Source organism: Myxine glutinosa, chromosome 3, assembly GCF_964187855.1.
Source record: "Myxine glutinosa chromosome 3, kmMyxGlut1.1, whole genome shotgun sequence".
NCBI lineage: Eukaryota > Metazoa > Chordata > Myxini > Myxiniformes > Myxinidae > Myxine > Myxine glutinosa.
The window spans coordinates 61,673,799-61,695,166 of NC_136263.1; the positions used below are offsets into that span (position 1 = coordinate 61,673,799).

The 21,368-nt window shown below is 42.4% G+C and overlaps 1 protein-coding gene across 4 annotated transcripts in view; it reads left to right on the forward strand.

Moving 5' to 3' along the window:
* LOC137417286 (centrosomal protein of 85 kDa-like) overlaps positions 1-21,368 on the forward strand; it is a 171,156-nt gene that overhangs the window by 62,660 nt on the left and 87,128 nt on the right. For all 4 annotated transcript variants that reach the window (XM_068103134.2, XM_078774090.1, XM_078774091.1 and 1 more), the window contains one exon: positions 1,989-2,134. In XM_068103134.2, the coding sequence (XP_067959235.2) occupies positions 1,989-2,134 (146 nt within the window). The remainder of the gene's footprint in view (positions 1-1,988; positions 2,135-21,368) is intronic.

Here is a 21,368-nt window from a genome sequence, read left to right on the forward strand (position 1 = left end):
CGGTTTTGGCCGTATCTCCCAATGGTGAAGAATCACTTAAAAAATTCTACTAGCTGGATTCAAATCCGGATCTTCACCAAAATCTAATCATTTCGTCAGTGTCACATACACTACCTCTCTGCCAAATTTCGTTCACAATCCGTCCACAATCCGTCCTTATGAATCCGTCCACAACTTTTTGAGATATCTTGTTCACAAACAGACAGACAAACAAACATACAAACAGACAGGGGTGAAAACAAACGTCCATGCACCTTTGGTGGTGGAGGTGTCACAGTTCTAACTGAAGAGCAATCAGAGATTTAAGAAAGAAATTTATCTAAGAAAGAGCAATCAGAGATTGCAGACCCTCGCCTGGACGTTTTTTCAGTGGTTTTTAAGGCTTTTGTGTCAAAACAAATATGGCGGCCTTACCACGTGACCGATGACGTCATCATTAATTTTTTTGTCTACACCAATTTATCCCTAGATGATGCTGAAGAAATTTCATCTTAATCGAATGAAGTTTTGTACTTGTCGAATTATGACGTCATAATGGAGGCACCTATGACATCATCATTAACATACCTTCTTCCACATGGAGAGTTCTTTACAATGAGCCATGCCTCAATTTTTTCTCAATTGATATGCAAATCGTCTTCAAATTTTAAGTTTCATGCATGAAAATTGACAATTTTAGAAACCTGGCGATGTTGACCTTTTGGCCTATGTTGATCTCAAAAATAGTTGGTGGTTGAATTCAGTTCGCTGATATGCAAATCCTATTCAGATTTCAAGTCAATCGTATGAAAATTGAGGATTTTATAAACTTGAAAAAAGTGGTTGACCTTTGGCCTCTGTTGACTTTTTGACCTTTTGACCTCAATAATATATAGGATTTTGTCAGGCCACAAACTCTACCATTTGGTGAAGTTTCGTGAAGATCGGTTTAAAATTGTGACCTGTAGGCAAGTATAAGTGAGCGGACAGACAAACAAATGAAAAATCGGTCAGAGACCGAGGACTTGCCGGAATATACTTTTTTATCGGCCATTTTGGACAAATATGGCGGCTGAACCACGTTACCGATGACGTCGTCATTATTTGGTTTCTAAACTAATTTATTCTTAGATTATGCTCAAGAAATTTCATTTTGATCGGATGAAGTTTTGTACTTGTCGAATTATGACGTCATAATGGACGCACCTATGACGTTATCATTAACATATTTTATTCCCCATGGAGAGTTCTTTACAATGAGCCATGTCTCATTTTTTTCTGTTCAGCACTTTCGGAGATATAGAGGTGCAAATGTTTTCGGTTTTCCAAGATGGCGGCCGAACCACGTGACTGATGACGTCATCATTATTATTTTTTGTTCACCAGTTTATGCCGACATGGCGCTCAAGAAATTACATCTTGATTGGATGAAGTTTTGTACTTGTTGAATTATCGAATTATGACGTCATAATGGAGGCCTTGGGCCTAGAGAGTTAAAAATTGGGCACCGTCTATTCCAGGGCAAGGCAAATATGTGTGTAAAGTATGGCGATTCTATGTGCAACGGTGTAGACGTAGTACTGTGCACAAACAGACAGACAAACAGACAGATAGACAGACAAACCAACCAACCAACCAACATACTTGCCGGAATCTTTTCCCGCAAGTAACAAACACATAAACAAACACAGAAACCGGAGTGATCAACATACCTGTGAATTTTTTTTTTGGACTAGTAACAAACAAATGGACTCAAATGCAATACCACAATACAATGTAATTATACAGGGTGTCCATGAGTTAGCCTTCTACCGAAACATAGGGGTAATTGGTCAATTCAAAAGATTTATAATTGTGAAAGATTGTGTATAAAAAATAAAAATACGTTTAGTTACTGTCAATCAGCGGCTTCATAACAACAGTTCCGCATTGTGATAAATTAATCACATTGTCTTTCTCAACAATCATGAGCTTTTTCTTCTACTCCTCTCTCTTCTGCCCTCCTGTAGATCATTGCAGTGTGTCGAGCATTAACAGTGGCCAGTCTTTTAGGCCTATTCGTTGCCTTGCACCGATCCCAATGGCTACAGTAACGCCATCTTCGGCGTCTTTCACAGACTCTTCGACATGTGCACAAATGGCGAGCACATCAGTGGTAAGGATTCTGCTTTGCATCCGTTTGTATATTCTTGTGCTCATTCATACACTGCACACTATATGCTGTTTCTTACTAGTTAAATGAGGGAAAGAAAAATATTGTACTGTATATGCACCATGTTAATAGCATACAAACAGAAAAGGTAACCTTATGGCTGCTCATTTAGAGTTCAACAAAACTAAAATGTAAAGTATTATTACGTGTACAGCCCCTCCCGGAAACGCAAGTGCTAGTAGATGGGAACATAATATCCTGTGGATAGCCAACTTAGGGCTTAATTTGAATGATGCACCACCTGAGCGGTATGTGATGCACCTCTGTTCTTATGTATATATAAACAAGCCAAACAAAGGGATTACCGTAATTAATTTATCAACCAGGAGTTCTCATTCAACCAAATCGGTCAATGCGGGAAAGATGGCGGGAACCACACACACATGTGGGAACTTAGAAAGAAATGGTTTAATGTGGAACACACATACACAAGACAGTGGTGACGGCATTCCATACACAGGAGACGACAATTATTAGACACGATGAAACCGAACACGAACAGCGAAGAAACCAATTTGCCTAAGGTGCCAAACACAGTCAAACATTCACACAACCAGGCGAGAAAATTATAGGGCTGGCACTTCGTCCCCAGAATGAACACAGCAGGTTCTCCTCTTTGCATGCTGGAGAAGGTGGGGAAGTTCACATATGGAGTGACCTAGGAGTGCAGTGTACCTCTCTTTCAACAGGTGGCAAGTGAAAGAGAATGATCGCAGAGCCCCTGTCTTGAAGGACCCGCCCTCCCATATCCACCCTCCCATACCCACCCTCCCATACCCACCCTCCCATATCCACTCTCCCATACCCACCCTCCCATACCTGCCCTCCCATACCCACCCTCCCATACCCGCCCTCAAGCCAAGTAGAGGCAGTCATGGTGAAGGGTCCAACCTCCCACCCAATGAACATGCGAGGGTGGTTAGGTACACTGATAACCACATCATCAGTCAGCCTACATGACTATAAATCTTTTTTGGCAGAATTATGAGCCCACTCCCTGGGGAAATAACTCAATCTATGGATGTGTTTTTGGTTCCCTGGCCATCATCTCTGTTGAGGGGTACCTTTCTTTATCTCTTATATAATGGTTAAAAATCAAACATTATAACAAATCTAAGGACATGCACCCTCAAGACAAATGCACAGTCCAACAAAGCTTGTAAAATAAATACACATTCACCTTGGCCCTAAGGCCAAGGCTCATGGTCATATAAAAACAAACACATTCTAGCCCAACAGGACAAGAATGCATGGGCATACCATAAGGATTGGTGACCAATGGCCTCTGTTGAAAGGAGCCTTTTTATGTAAGAAAAGTTAAAACGACCAAATATTATAACAATGCTAAGCACATGCACTTCTGCCTTAAGACCTAAGCACACAGTCTAACAATACTTGTTAGGAAAAAACACATGTGCTTTGGCCCGAAGGCCAACACTCATGGTCATACAAAAACATGTACATCTTATTCCGCAAGGGCCAGAATTCATGGTCACACCGTAATCGTTAGGAGACAACTCTTTTGAGAGTGGCTTTAGTAAAGGCCAAAAAAAAAAAATTCAAACATTTTAACAAAGCTAAGGACATGCACTCCGGTTCTAAGGCCAAAGTACACAGTCCAACAAAGCTTATCAAACTAGTATACACATACACTTTGGCCTGAAGACCAAGGCACATGATCAAACAGACACATACATCCCAACTCACAAGGCCAGAATGAATGGTCGTAACAACGCATACATCCTAGCCCACAGGTCCAGGATGCATGGTCGTATTACAACTTTATTAACTGACCTTATGAGACCACCTGTTTGATAAAAAGGTAAGAAATGAAACATTATATAACAAAGCTAAGGAACAATACTTTGTTCCTAAGACTTTGGTCATAGGTATGTATGTACTTTGGTCATTACACAGTCCAACAAAGTTTGCCAAAGTCATGTATGCATGCACCTAGGCTCAAATACCAAAGTACATGGTCAAAGAAACATGTACAGTTGTACACCATAGACCACCGGACTAGAATGCATGGTCATACCATAACTTTATCATAGTCAGTATGATAGTATCATATCATAGTTATGGTATCACTTTACCATTGCATAACAATATGTCATCCATAAAAAACATAGGGGCAATACCCCTGGTGCTCACCTGGTAGAATAAACAGTATACTGCACTGACTAAAGGTATTTTAAACCAATTTCAATGGTTGCCAGAACACAGGGCAATATGTAGAATCATACTAACATAATCATAACACTTTAAACAAACAAACAAAAAAATACATATTTTGTGGGGCAACCCCCCAGTAGACCTCGTCAGGACTCGATTTTTTAAAATGCCGTGAACAAACTTTGGTAGATCATGGGTGATGAAGGTTGTGGTCAAGTTTCATCGGAATTGCTTGTGTAGTTTCAGAGATGATAGCAAATATCTATTTTGGGGGGATGTTGGGGGAGAACGCAAGGGTCTTACCCAAAAAGACCACCTGATACAAAAGTTCATTGAATCATCATATTAAAACATTTATTTACAGAGCTTGGTACAAAAATTACTATCTATGTGCACATAGGAGAGACCAACATGATGTCTGCCTAACATCATAGCCTGCTCTAACTGACAGTCTCAAGAAGCAATCTTTATATTCCTTCATGATCCAAACAGGGGGAAGGGATATTTGCATAAATGTCCGAATCCAAGGGCAACGAGTAGAAACACATCTTGCTAAAAGGCTTGATACAGTGGAAGTCTGTTTCAACATTTCACCACATGTTTGTAAAGGAAAGATATGCAGATTGGAAACAATGGGCAGGGTGAGGTTGCATTCCAAGTAATTAACCTCGGAGATGTTACAATGGTCAGTTCGACCTTCAAAGGAGTCACAGAGGGCTGAGCAAACATTGTGAGCAGTTTTAAGATGCAGTATGCAGATTAGTATGCAGATTATATATATTTATATATACAAGGGGCAGTCAATAAGTAACCTTAAAATATTTTTCACAACTTGTTTATTGCATGTAATAAGCCATGCCTCGTATCCGAATAAGCCATGTAATAAGCCATTCACCAAAATCGAATCAATTCGTCCTTGTCCGACACATCTCCACCAAGTTTCGTCCAAATCCATCCACAACTTTTTGAGATATCCTGCTATATGTCGGTTTTGGCCGTATCTCCCAATGGTGAAGAATCACTTTAAAAATTCTACTAGCTGGATTCAAATCCGGATCTTCACCAAAATCTAATCATTTCGTGGAAGTCTGTAACAACTGTGTTATTTTTCAACATAATCTCCATTGCGTTCAATGCATTTTTTCCAGCGCTTTACATAGGCCTGGATTCCAGGACCTGCTCAAAATGCAGGTCCTCGATTGTTGCAGCTGTAGCACAGGCAGTATGGGGCTGAGCATTGTCATGCTGCAGCAAAACACCAGTAGTGAGTAGTCCACGACGTTTTGATCTGATTGCTGGTTTCAGATGATTTTTAAGGAGGTCGCAGTATGATGCACTGGTGACTGTGTTCCCTCTGGGCATGTAATGCTCTACAAGTGGGCCTCGGCTATCCCAGAAGAGCGTCAGCATCACTTTTCCAGTGGACGGCTGTGTGCGGAATTGTTCGGGCTTCGGTGAAGTTGAATGGCGCCACTCTTTGCTTGCCCTCTTCGTTTCTGCCAGAAAGTAGTGGACCCAGCTTTAATCCCCAGTCACTACGTGCTGTAAGAAAGTGTCGCCTTCTGTTTCGTAACGTCGCAGAAGTTCTTCAAATGCCTCCACTCGCCGTTGTTGCAGTTCAGGATTTGAGTTGTCTCGGCACCCACCTTGCATACACTTTGCGGAACCCCAGCACGTTGTGAATGATATGGTGTGCTGAAGCGTGGCTAATGGTCAATTCGGAGACCATTTTATCCAGCGTAATGCGACGGTTTTCCCTTAGCACGCACTCAACTCTTGCAACCATTTCTGGTGTGTCAGCTGTGTGAGGGCGGCCCGAGCGAGCAGCGTCTGCCACACTGGACACTCCACTTTTAAACTTCCTGTCCCAGTCGTACACTTGCTACAGCGATAAACATGCATCACCATATTGCATCTTCATTCTGCGATGGATTTCATTGGGATTCACACCCTCACTTCCCAAGAAACGGATGACAGAACGTTGCTCCTCCCTGGTGCATGCTTCTAAGGGAGCCGCCATCTTGGAACTGCTCTACTGATGTCATACGCTCAATGTTGCCAGATCTAAAACAGGCAAAACATGACTCTTACCCATAGATATAACATATGTCGTCGACAACTACACACATTACATTCTCGATTTTATATTGCCATTTTAACGTTACTTATTGACTGGCCCTTGTGTTTTATATATATATATATATATATATATATATATATATATATATATATATATATATATATATATATCTATATATATATATATATATATATATATATATATATACATATATATATATATATATATATATATATATATATATATATATATATATATATATATATATATATATACATACACCTATATATATATATATATATATATATATACATACACCTATATATATATATATATATATATATATACATATAATTTTTTATTTTATAACCGAATCAAATTTCTGCGAGGGGCTAAGTGTGAAAAAATTCTGACAATGCAGGGCTCGAACCACAGACCTCCGTTGATAACGCGTCAACAGCCCACTGGGCTATTGAGCCAGCCGCAATCTCCTCAGAACTTTTCCACACTTAACACTGCGAGTCCACCAACAGTTCAATCTTGGTTTCATCAGACCACAGAATCTTCTTTCTCACAGTCTGAGAGTCCTTTAGGTGCTTTTTTGCAAACTCCAAGCGGGCTTTCATGTGTCTTTCACTGAGGAGAGGCTTCCGTCTGGCCACTCTGCCATAAAGGCCAGATCGGTGGAGTGTTGCAGTGATGGTTGTCCTTCTGGAAGTTTCTCCCATCTCCACACAGGATCTCTGGAGCTCAGCCAGAGTGACCATCGGGTTCTTGGTCACCTCTCTTACCAAGACCCTTCTCCCCGATTGCTCAGTTTGGCCGGGCGGCCAGCTCGAGGAAGAGTTCTGGTTGTTCCAAACTTCTTCCATTGAAGAATTATGGAGGCCACTGTGCTCTTGGGAACCTTCAATGCAGCAGAGATTTTTTTTGTAGGCTTCCCCAGATCTATGCCTCGACACAATCCTGTCTCTGAGCTCTGCAGGCAGTTCCTTCGACCTCATGGCTTGGTTTTTGCTCTGATATGCATTGTCAGCTGTGAGACCTTACATAGACAGGTGTGTGCCTTTCCAAATCATGGCCAATCAATTGAATTTACCACAGGTGGACTCCAATCAAGGTGTACAAACATCTCAAAGATGATCAAGAGAAATGGGAGGCACCTGAGCTAAATTTCAAGTGTCATAGGAAAGGGTATGAATACTTATGTCAATGTGATATTTCAGTCTTTTCTTTTTAATAAATTTTCAAAACTTTCTAAAATCCTGTTTTCTCTTTGTCATTATGGGGTATTGAGTGCAGATTGATGAGGGAAAAAATGAATTTAAACGATTTCAGCATCAGGCTGCAACAAAACAAAATGTGAAAAAGTGAAGGGGTCTCAATACTTTCTGAATGCACTGTACATATACAGTCACGTGAAAAAGTAAGTACACCCCATGTAAAGTTTTGACTTTTTCAACATATTTCAACATACAGCTATTTGATCTTCATTTCAACAATATTGATAGATAAAGGTGATATAATCTATCTATAATTCCAGTAATCTCTGTTTGTACGTCTGTACGTTTGTACGTCTGTTTGTCTGTGACCGCTGTTTCTCGACAACCACGGGTCCGATATACTTTAAACTTGCCAGGTATATTGCTGGGGACCCGAGGATGTGCCTTTTCAAGGTTTCATATTAATCGGACAATTACTTACCGAGCTATGTCCAAAAAACGATTCAACCAATCAGAGAGCAGCGAACGATCGCGTGTGCCGAACGTGGAGGACACACTCTGCCTCGGATGGCACATTTGACAGCGTATTCATTTATTTCACGTTTGCAAACTATGTTGGCGTTAAACTATGTTTTAAAACTAATAAAACCGAATTTGCGATTCATTCGCTTTCCTGCGCGTTTGTGCACGCGATGGCGATTTCTTTACCAAACTCCGGAAGCCGTTCGCTTTGGACCAAACCATTGCATGTAAATAGAGGGGGGGGATTGTCACCGTACTCGCAAGCCGTTCGCTTTGGACCAAACCATTTCATGTAAATAGAGGGGGGGGATATAATTTTAGATATAGATATAGTACGGGCAATGCCCTAGTATAACAAATATCATGAAACATTTACATTTTGTAGTCCATTGTATAATTTAAATAAACATGAATGCAAATTTCGCATGTGGAAAAAGTAAGTACACCCTTACATTTATCACTACTTCAAATACCTAAAATTAGAATCAGATGCACCAGCTCAGGTGCAAATGATTAGAACATCGTTAGAGAGGATCTTGGAGGAACCTGTCTTATTTAAACATCAGACATTTAGTTTTGGTTTGCTCTTTGTTGTTGAAGTGTGCGGTGTCACCATGCCTCGATCTAAAGACCTCTCTGAGGCCTTCAGAAAGAAGGTTATAGATGCCTACGAGTCTGGGAAGGGATTTAAAAAGATCTCCAAACAATTTGGAATCAATCATTCGACTGTCCGGAAGATCATCTACAAGTGGAGAAGATTCCAAACAACTGCCAACTTGTTCAGGCCAGGCCACCCCAGCAAGTTCAGCCCGAGAGCAGACCGCAATATGCTGAAAGAATTCTCAAAGAACCCCAGAATGTCATCACGGGACCTACAGGTAGCTCTTACCACTGTTGATGTCAAAGTGCACGAGTCTACCATTAGAAAGAGGCTGCACAAATTTGATCTACATGGGAGGTGTGCCAGGAGGAAACCTTTGCTGTCCAGAAAGAACATCAGGGCAAGACTAAAGTTTGCCATTGAACACCGAGGCAAAGACCAGCACTTCTGGAACAATGTGCTCTGGACAGATGAGTCAAAGGTAGAGCTATTTGGCTACATTACCAGAAGACATGTTTGGTGAAAACCAAAGACAGCATTTGACCACAAGAACGTGATACCAACTGTAAAGCATGGTGGTGGAAATATTATGGTTTGGGGCAGCTTTGCTGCATCAGGGCCTGGGCAGCTCACCATCATAGAATCCACTATGAATTCTTCATTGTACCAGAGGGTGCTTGAGGATAATGTGAGGCCATCTGTCGGAAAGTTGAAGGTCAACCGAAGGTGGACCTTGCAACATGACAATGACCCTAAACATACCAGTAAATCCACCAAGGAATGGCTGAAAAGAAAGAAATGGAGGGTTCTGGAATTCAAAGCCCGGATCGAAATCCCATCGAGATGTTGTGGGGGGATTTGAAACAAGCTGTGCATGCAAGAAACCCCTCAAACATCGCACAGCTGAAATAATTCTGCATGGAGGAGTGGGCAAAAATTTCTCCCAGTCGATGTCAGAGACTGATAGACGGTTATAAGAAACGCCTACTTGAGGTTGTTTCTGCCAAAGGGGGCAATACCACCTATTAGAGCCAAGGGTGCACTTACTTTTTCCACATGCGAAATTTGCATTTATGTTGATTTAAATTATACAATGGACAACAAAATGTAAATGTTTCATGATATTTGTGATATTATATCACCTTTATCTATCAATATTGTTGAAATGAAGATCAAATAGCTGTATGTTGAAATATGTTGAAAAAGTCAAAACTTTACATGGGGTGTACTTACTTTTTCACGTGACTGTATATCCCTTTATTTATAAAGACATTACATAATTACAAAACAAAAGATTACACCAAATGGTTTATCATCACCTTGGTTCGTGAGCAAGAGCCCAACAGTGCATGATTTCCTATCCTGATAAAATAATTTCAGTCAGAATACACAACAACAACAACAACAACAGGCATTTTAAGGCCATTTTCCCTGCTAGAGCGGGGTTAGCCTTGTGGTCCCCATGACAATCTTCTCCATTTGCCCTATTTTCTGCATCTCTCCTTCTTAACCCCCTTGCCCGCATTTCTTCTGCCACCACATTTAGCCAAGTCTTTCTCGGTCTTCCCCGTCCTCTACTTCCTTCTACATTCATTTCCATCACTCTTCTCAACCAGTCACTGTCATCCTTCCGCAACACATGACCAAACCATCTCAACCTGTTTCTCTTCACAGCATCAATCACAGGCTCTATTCCCATCATCTTTCGCAATTCATCATTTGTCTTCCTCTCTCTCTCAACGATACCCCACACATCCACCGAACCATTCGCATGTCCACCCTTTCCAGCCTTCGTTGCTTTTCTACGTTCATTACCCATGTCTTGCTCCCATAAATCATAACACTTCTCACACATGCATCATACACCTTTCCCTTCAGCTTCAACGACACTCCCCTCGTCGTCAGCACGCCACTCAGTTCCCGAAACCTCTTCCATGCACATCTCACTCGAGCAACCGTTGCCGAGTCCGATCCACCTTCTCCATTCAGCATGTCTCCGAGGTAACAAAATGTTTTCACACCTTCCAGCTTCACGCCGTCTCCAAGATCCAACTCAACATTTCCTCCATTTGCAACTCCCTCTGTGCACACCTTACACTTCAATGTAGCTGCCACACTGGTTACGGACCCTCTCAAACCACTACATTTTTGATGAACCCACTCAGCGCACATTGTACATTGAATGGAATTCACTCCGACACCCTTCCTGCACACAGCACACGGCCACTTCCCAGTTCTTTCCACCTCACCACATGCTTTACCACTTGCCATGACCTTCGTTTTTCCGATATTCACCTTCAGACCTTTTGTCTCCATACATTCCTTCCACTTGTTCATCTTCTCCTTCAGTCCATTCATACTTTCTGCAATCAACACCAGATCATCTGCATACAACAACTCCCACGGTAAACCCTCCTTTACGTTCCGAGCCAGCACCTCCATCACAGCTACAAAAAGTAGTGGACGTAGTACCGACCCCTGATGCACTCCCACCTTCACCTCAAACTCACCACTGTTCTCGTCCTTCGTCCTTACAGCTGTGCGCGCTCTTTTGTACATTGCCATCACTACTCTGATCAACCATTCCTCCACTCCTAACTTCCTCAATGCCCATGTCACTGGAACCCTATCGAATGCTTTCTCCAGATCAACAAACCCAAGAAACAACTTCTTCCTCTTCTCCATGTACTTCTCCTGCAACTGCCTCACAATAAAAAGTGCGTCTGTCATTCCTCTTCCTGGCATAAATCCAAACTGCATTTCGTCAATCTTCACTTTCTTCCTTATCCTCCTCTCCAACACCCTTTCCAATACCTTCATTCCATGCTCCAATAACTTTATCGCTCGATACGAGCCACAGTCCAGAGGGTCACCTTTCCCCTTGTATAGAGGGACGAGGGTACTCAGTTCCCAATCCACTGGAATGCGGCCTTCTTTCACCACCAGATTGCAGATCTCTGTCATTCTCTGCACACCCCAATTTCCTGCTGCCTTCAACATATCTCCCACAACTCCCGTCGGCCCTCCCGCTTTTCTACTCTTCATTGCTTTTATCGCTTCCTCAACTTCCTTCTCGGTTATCTTCTCTGCCGGTCCTAAAACTGGGTTACTCTCTATGTTGCCATCCCATTCATTCTCTGCATTCAACAGTATTTCCATATATCTCTTCCATCTTCCTTTAATTCCATCTGGGTCCACAACGATTTGTCCCACTTCATCCTTCAAGCAACTCACCCCCATCACATCACACCTCTCTTTCGCTATCTGCTTTGCAATCCTGAATCGGCGGTACTTCACCCACCGAGCTCTCCTCGCACCTTTCACCCTTATGTCGCAGACAACCAAGTGGTGCTGTGAAACAGCCTCCTCCCCCTGGATCACCTTCGTGTCCCGGAGGTGCCCCCTATCTCGCCGACGCACCAGCAGGTAGTCAACGGTTGTCGTCGACCCACCTGACGTGTATGTCACAAGCTTATTATCCTCTTTCTAGAACTGAGTATTACAAATCAACAAATCAGCTCCATCAGCAAACTCCAAAATCCTTTCACCTTCTCCATTTCTCACACCATATCCGTAACCCCCATGAACTCCCTCAAAACCATCCATACTCCTTCCCACATGTCCATTTAGGTCTCCTCCTACCACAACAACTTCCTCATCTTTCACGTTTTCCATCAGCTTCTCTATCGCACACCAGAACTTGTCCTTCTCTTCATCGCTCCGACCAACCTGCGGAGCATATCCTGAGATGATGTTCACCAAGAGCTTTCCAATCATCATTTTCACCATCATCAACCTTTCACTCACTCTCGTCACACTCACCACACTGTCTACACACTCCTCAGAAAACAGGACACCAACACCATTCACACCCTCTGGGCACCCTTGTCACACAAACTTGTATTTCTGTCCCTGCCTACCCTTCACCATTCTCATACCACTTCCCTTCCATCTCGTCTCTTGCACACAACATATGTCCACTCTTCTTCTGACCAATACTTCCACCACTTCTCCTGATCTCCCTGTCATTGTCCCTACATTCCATGTCCCAAACCTCAGAAACCGATCTCCACGTCGGGCATCAGACGTTTCTTCGTCATAAATGGAATGATTTCCACCCTTGCTTCGATCGGGTTCCCCACCTTGAGTTTTGACGAGAGGGAGTGGGGTCCCCCACGGGGCACTTCGGGCTGTGCCCTGCCCATATGTAGTTGTAATTGTCATGGTTCTCTTTTTGAGGCAATGTTTTTATGGCCGGATGCCCTTCCTGACGCCAACCCTTTTAGTCACCTCTTACGACACGCAGGGATACGGTGTACCTATTCTAAACCGGGGTACACACCGGGTAATCAGAATGCAGGTGATAATTCACCTACTCTCTCTGCCGATCAGAAACCACTGTATAATAATTATTCTGCTTATAAATCCTCCCACAGGGCAACCCCTCGTAGACCTCCGATAGACCTCCTTAGACCTTGATTTTTTTTACTGCGTAGCCCATCGGGCAAAGCCGTCTGGAACAGTATTTGGTCGAGAACAGTATTTGTCCGTCTGTATGTATGTATATGTATGTATGCATGTATGTATGCCCCTTCAAACGTATACTAATCAGAACTGAGGATCTCGTCACATGACAGGGTGATGTGATTACATCTGATGTCATTATGGCAGTGCGGCGGCTGACTCTCCACATTCCGGCATTTTGATTCCAATTTCGTTCAGGCCAAACATATCGTCGAACCTGTCATATATCACAATCGCCGTGCTCTACCTTTACATTTTTCATTCAGTGTGAAACACAAACGAACCGATTGTTAAAATGACCATCAAATATCGAAAGCATCGGTGTTACGTCTCTTCCAACAAAACGGTACGTATAGGCCTTAGGCGTTATGCCTCATCTTCGGACCGCTTCAAACAAATTAAGCCCAGGTTTCTTAATACAGTAGTGTATCGTTTCAGTCGTATCATTTTCGTAATAATAATAATAATATTGTAAATATAACCATAACACTTTAATCCCAATGTCATGAATACAAAGTTAATGGATTGAAGTCATGGTCATACCATAGCTTTATCAGTTGGCCACACACTGCACAAAGTGGAGTCATCCCAGAAAGTGAACTGACATGGTATCCGATGAGGAATTATATAACTCTTGTACCTCATAACTGGAATGGTGACCAGAAACCCATGTCCCACTTCAGCACTTGCTGCAGGGGTCATGACCAACAGTGGACAGGGGCAAGGGGTGCAAGCTGCCACACATCAGCCCTGTTTAGGTACCCATTGCCATTTCATGAGAATTTAAAGTTACAGCCGGGATGAAAAATGTTAATATAGTTGCGGACTCGGGGTTTGGGGTTCGCCACAAGGGGAGACACCTTGGGTTCCTCCCAACCCCCTATCCTGCAGGCCGGTGTGCCATAGATAACTCTGCGCCCGCTGGGTTAAAGCCAACGACGAATCTCATCAGACGAATAGGCCCTACAGGGTCCTCAGTCTCACACCGTTTACCTGGAGTGACATATCCCCCACTGACCAAGGATCACCCGCTGACCAAGGATGTGTCCTCATTTAATCACTGCCAAGCTGAATAGGCAAGGCAGTGTCAGTTGGGGTAGAAAACCTCCCAGGCTAACAATACATGTGGATTGTGCTAGACCAAAGAAAGGAAATACATAACAAGCAGATCTGAAAGAGCAATTCATAAAAGGGGTTTATATTACAAGAAAAAGGGCGAGGAAAGTTATGTCGCACCTTCAGGGCCAATGGGTTTTATTTACAAGAAGATTTGTATTGCAGGGCAAAAATTTTAATAATAAAACAGTCAAAGCGCAGAGTTACATTAATCTACCTAGCTTATATAATATACCTATCTACCATCACAAGGGCCCCATCAGATTTACACGTGGAAGGATAGATAGGGAGAGAGATTTAGAGCAAAATGTGGTGTTAACGGCCTCTGGTTTTTTTCTGAGCAGGACCGACGAGCCCAAGCTTTGCATTCGCTGGGAGGAATGTAAAAAGGAGAAATACTGGAGGTGTTAAGGTGCGTACTGAAGAGGTGCTGGTGCGGTCTGAAGAGGAAACTGGAAAGAGGTGCTGCATCAGTGAGGTCGCCCTGAAAAGGACGGTTGGCAGGTTTGCCTGGTTGAGCTTTTTGTGCGTCAAAAGCAGACAAATAGAAAAAGAAAAGAGCGTGTGAGAAGAGAGATTTAATTAGTGTGTGAGGTGTTAGTTGGCCTGACCTCCTGTCTATTGAACACGCCCTGCGTGGATCGCTCGCTCGCCCAGCGCTCTGTTCTGCCATCTCCGTTCCACCAGTTCCGTTCCACCAGCTCTGGTCCACCTATCAGGATCAGCCCAGTCACCTCCCATCAATGATGCCTCTGACCAAGCCAACAATGACGGAACATTGGAACGCCTGGATCACAGCATCTTATAAGCAGTTTTGCGGAGATGGAGCTTGGAGGAGGAACCTGTCAATAGGCGGACCATGCTGCCCCAAACGTTGGGGCCTACTTTTCTTATTTTTGTTTTGCTTAAAGTTATTTTTAAAGTATAGAGAATATAAATAGCTCTTTTAAGAGCCAACACATGGTGCAAACCATAAATCTTTTACTTTATTGTTATTCCACCATGGAAAATTTTAAAAGAAACAATATTATTTTGGTTCTTTGTATGTACAGTAAAAATGGGTTCATATATCATATATATACAATATATAGTTAAATATACACCTGTAATGGCCCGTCTACAGTAAAATTTAACCTGTCTGATCATCCGTGCTAATGCATTTGTATGTGAACGAGCAAGATACCCATTACACACAGACAAATCTCATTTATAAGAAACAAAGATAATAAAAGTATGACCTTGAACAACAATACACAGACTCACAGGCAGATACAAGCTGAAGAGACGACACAGGTGATAAAACACAGGGTTATCGTCTCTAAGTTGGACATAATGCACATTCAAGGTATAAAGTCAACTCGTGGTTAAATTAGACAAAATGTTTTGGTTAAATTAGCCAACTTTGTTGAACCGTCCTTAAGGTAGGATGGGCCTGTAAGTCAGGCTCATAGGCCTTGCAACACACCACAAACTGCATTCAGTATAAGCAAACACACAAATCAGAAACAGGTGTGGATAACGAACATAATCTACATTCAATGTACAAAAATACACTTGTAGTTTAAGTACATGTAAGTCTTTTTCATTACATTACATACCTTTGTTGAACTGTGCTTGAGGCTGATTTTGGTGCAATCTTAAAGTAGGCCGGCCAGGGATGCTATATTAAAGTTTGGATGCATGCAGACTCTGACACACATACACTGACGCACAAACTGTTTACAATACTCTTTCCCTTCAGGAAATGGCATGGCTAAAAAGGATAAATTGGCTAAAAAGGGTCATTTGGCTAAAAAGGATCATTTGGCCAAAAAGGATCATTTGGCTAAAAAGGATCAATTTGCTAAAAAGGATAATTTGGCTAAAAAAGATCATTTGGCTAAAAAATATCATTTGGCCAAAAAGTATTGTCACGTCTGAAGCTCCTGGTAAAACAGGAACCTCAGCGCCGAGTCAGATGGCTTAACGATCTTTCATTATTTATTTTCCTGCGTTTATTTAATTAATCCTAACACTTTACTGTTCACCAAGGAACTTCAATTTGGCAAGGGGCCTCCTCTTCTTTGTCACAAGGTCTCCCTTTGTCCTCCTTCCTCAGGTGAGGTCTCTCTCGGTCTCCTTCTTACACGATGTCCGCTCACGATCTCTTTCTCACATGAGGTCCTCTCACAATCTCTTTCTCACACAAAACCAGGTCTCTCCCGATCTCCTTCCTCACACTGGCAGAGTCCCCTGCTCTCCCTGTCCCACCCATGGGGGCGGCGCCTATAAAAATAAATGTAGATGGCACATCCGCCTCCATGGCACATTGCGCCACCTTGGCTGAGATATACTGGCCAGACAGATGTGCGATGGCCAGACAGATGTGTGTCTCTCATGAGAAGTTCTCGCCTACTAGTCCCACCTACTACATGAGGTGTTCATACCCACATTTTATAAGGTCTACTCTATCGATAAATTACATACGCTGCCTCCTCATCGTCACGTATACCAAACGACCTAACCTGACAGTTCCCTATTACATGTCAATCTAACTACTACTCGAAATACACAGACCATACTACACTTACCACGGTCTAGCTATGGATTCCCCACCACCTTCCACGGAACAGTATAAATTGGCTGAAAAGAATCAATTGGCTAAAAAGTATCAATTGCCTAAAAAAGACCAATTGGCTAAAAAGGATCAGTTGGTGAAAAGGCTAAATTGGAAAAGCCTTAAGAGATTATAAATTATATTGAAGATCGCTGTAAACCTCCCTGCTCTCCTCACCTCCCTCACCTGTGTGCTCCCTGGTGGATTGGTTTGGAAATGCGAGACACATATGGTCACTAAACATTGCCATCGGGGAACTCGTTACATTTGATAATGATTCACAAACGTTTGCTAATCCCTTATTTTAGTATGACAGAGCATTAATTGTCTCAATGGCATAATCTAATAACAGTCCTTCGGGCGGGGTCTCTATGGGTGGGGCCTTCCCAGACTGACAAGGGGCCTCCCAGACTGACAAGGGTGGAGCCTGAGATCTTCTCAGGCTCCACCTTCATATTTTCTTGCCCTTATGTGAAGATGAAGCATTCACACTCTGCTCATCAGGATGACAATGGCATTACAATAACAACGAGCATGGCACTCGGGAGAGCGCATCCCTCCACTAGGCTGAACAATTTATGTTTTGTATCTACTGATATGTCGGATCTGGATCCAGACCTGAACCAAAATCGAATCAATTCGTCCTTGTCACACACCCAACCTGTCCACCAAGTTCCGTCTGAATCCGTCCATAACTTTTGAGATATTGTGCTATATATTGTTTTTATCCCTATCACTCAATGGTGAAGAATGACTTTAAATATTTTCTGATCCGGATCTGCATTCAAATCTTCCCCAAAATTGAATCACTTCTTCCTTATCACACACCCATTGTCCACTAACTTTTCACTAAGTTTGTCCATACTTGTCCACTAAGTTTCGACTGAATTGGTCCACAACTTTTTGAGATATCGTGCTATACTGTATATCGTTTTTGGCCCTATCTCAATGGTGAAGAATCACTTTCAAAATTTGCGGATCCGGCTTTTCGACAAAATCTAATCATTTCATCCTAGTCACATACCCAATCTCCACACCAAATTTCGTTCGAATCCATCCACAAATTTTTGAGATATGCTGTTCACAAACAGACAAACAAACAGCCAATAAGGCATCAGGCGGAAACCAGACAGGTAAGACGAAAATTGAGAGAACCTTGACTTTTGAACATGGTCATTTTAACAATATCTTTCCCACCAGTGACTCAGGAACGATTTCTATCAATGAAATAGATTTATTCTCAAATTTTATGCGGAGTTAAACAATTGGTTCACTCTGTCTGGATGTCTATAGACGTCAGTCTGTGGTCGAGGAACAATTTAAATTCAATCGAATGTTATATTTTGAACACTGTAGAACACGAATCGCCTTGTTTGTCCTTCAAAAAAACCCTCAGTTTAGCAGTACGTTGGCAAAATTGTTTGCTGTCTCGACCAATCATACATGCCATTTGTACTCAAGGTGGTAGAATTTTAGAATCTTCTTCCTCTTCATCTTCTTCTTCTTCTTCTTCAACAAACTGTTTCCATTGAAGTGCCATGTGCATGTTCCAAAAAGTCCCATGTCTTTTTTCTGAAGACTGCATGGGTTAAGGTGTTCTATGGACTCTCGATAGTTGTTGGAAGATTTTAACTTCATGCTCCAAAGAAAAAATGTTCAGGAGAAGAAAGGGAAGAAAATGTTTGTCGTATGCTATCGAAAGTCAAACAATCCCGACTTTCTTGTATTCCAACCGAGGAAAAGCTGATTGTGCAAGCAAGTTGGGAGAATGAATTTTCTGTTATTGAAAGAGCTGGAAAGCCATCTGACTTCTTTGCAGGAGAAGGTTTGTCAGAAGATCCGACGTTGTGAAGAATCACGGCCCAGGAAAGTCAGAAATGAAAGCCTAACTTTAATCAGAAATTTCCTTCTGGATCTGAATTGCAGAAATATTAAATTGCTGGATTGAAAACATCTCTTTCTCCGAAAGGAAATTCTATATGGCATTGCTTTGTTGCTGGAATGGACTCACTGCTCCACAATCATGTTGAAAAAGAAAGAAAGCAGATTTTTCAACAGCTCAGCCTCAGTCAGCTGAAGAATAATGTTGAAAGAAATCTTGAAAGAAAGAAAGAGCCTAGAAAGAGCCAACAGGTAATGTTGAAAGAAAAAGGCTACAGACATTGGAGATGTTGTGCAACTTTGTGTTTGGGTACAGTAAAGTAAAAAAGGAACTTACTCTCTCTTCCTTCCCCCTCTCTCAACACCCATTCTCATTATCTTTCTTTTTCTCGCTCTTTATCTCCCCCTCTCCTTTTCTTGATAATCTGAAGAACTTGGTGACCCTGGAGAAATTGGAACTAAATGTTGATAAACTTGCATATTCCTCTACTGATGGATGGTGCTGCTTCCATGAGTGGGCCTTGGGGAGGTTTCAGTGCGCTGCTGAACAAGCGTCTTGGTCGGACTATTCTGGGACCTGTTTCAGCAATGTCAGATGGTTGGGTCGAGGTGTAGTTTGCAGCGATTTGTTTGATCTGCTGCAACCAATTCATTATATTTTCAAAGAAAAAGGAAAGAAGGATCTGCTGGAAAAAATGGAAAAATCAAACTGTGAAGGTACAAGAGTTCATTTCAATTCAAAATTTGACCTTTTCTACCAGCACTTGCTGACTTCACCTATTTCCCTGCGCTTTCTACTTGATAAAGCTGTAATTGATACAGTAATAAAGATGTAATTTTTTATGAATGTCCGATAAGATTAGAGAGCTTTCTTTGTGATTTAAAATATAAATTTGCTGCCATAATCACCGATTTGGAAAATACAACAACACACAACAACATGCATTTTAAGGCCATTTTCCCTGCTAGAGGGAAAATTTGGATTAGCCTTGCGGTCCCCATTACAATCTTCTCCATCTTGCCCTATTTTCTGCATCTCTCCTTGTTAACCCCCTTGCCCGCATTTCTTCTTCCACCATCTTTAGCCAAGTCTTTCTCGGTCTTCCCCGTCCTCTACTTCCTTCTACATTTATTTCCATCATTCTTCTCAACCAGTCACTTTCATCCTTCCTCAACACATGACCAAACCATCTCAACCTGTTCCTCTTCACAGCATCAATCACAGGCTCTATTCCCATCATCTTTTGCAATTCATCATTTGTCTTCCTCTCTCTCAACGATACTCCACACATCCACCGAACCATTCGCATTTCCATCCTTTCCAGCCTTCGTTGCTGCTCTACGTTCATTACCCATGTCTCGCTCCCATAAATCATAACACTTCTCACACATGCAGCATATACCTTTCCCTTCAGCTTCAACGACACTCCCCTCCTCGTCAGCGCGCCACTCAGTTCCCGAAACTTCTTCCATGCCCATCTCACTCCAGCAACGGTTGCCGAGTCTGATCCACCTTCTGCATTCAGCATGTCTCCGAGGTAGCAAAATGTTTTCACACCTTCCAGCTTCACGCCGTCTCCAAGATCCAACTCAACATTTCCTCCATCTGCAGGCCCTCTGTGCACACCTTACATTTGAATGTAGCTGCCACACTGGTTAATGACCCTCTCAGACCACTACATTTTTGATGAACCCACTCAGCGCACATTGTACATTGAATGGAGTTCACGCCGACACCCTTCCTGCACACAGCACAGGGCCACTTCCCAGTTCTTTCCACCTCACCACATGCTTTACCACTTGCCATCACCTTCGTCATTCCGAAATTCACCTTCAGACCTTTTGTCTCCATACATTCCTTCCACTTGTTCATCTTTTCCTTCAGTCCATCCATACTTTCCGCAATCAACACCAGATCTCGATTTGGAAAATACGCGAGAAGTATTTGCATTCCTGAAAGATTAATATCAGTTTTTTGCTTTGTTTAGAAAACTAGGCTCATGAAAGAGCAAAGTGACAGGAAGAAACTGACAGTGGGGCATTGTCGGCACATTTGGAAACAACAATTAGGTTAACTAGAAACACTTGTCCTATGGGAGCGTAACGCCGCCTTCCTCTGGCATGGGTCAGTAGAGCACTTGCGCTAGGCCACGTGTACAGTGTAAAATTGCAAGTACTCCCCACAGCATGTAATGCCCTCTCCCACCACCTCCACAAAGGGTTATTTTATTATCCTCTCTGGGGTATATGTATGGATTACAGTGGATCTAGGCTCGGGCCTCAATAATGTCAGAGGTGTGTTCATTTACCAAGTTTCTTGTAAAGTGCCCACCAAGTGGCTTAAGCATTCGAGCAAGCACTCCATTTGTAACTGTTGATAAGGAACGGCTGGCTTGGCAAGCATTGGTAACTGAACACACGCTGAGTTTCTTCCCTTTTGGTTTAGTGTTAAACAGCAG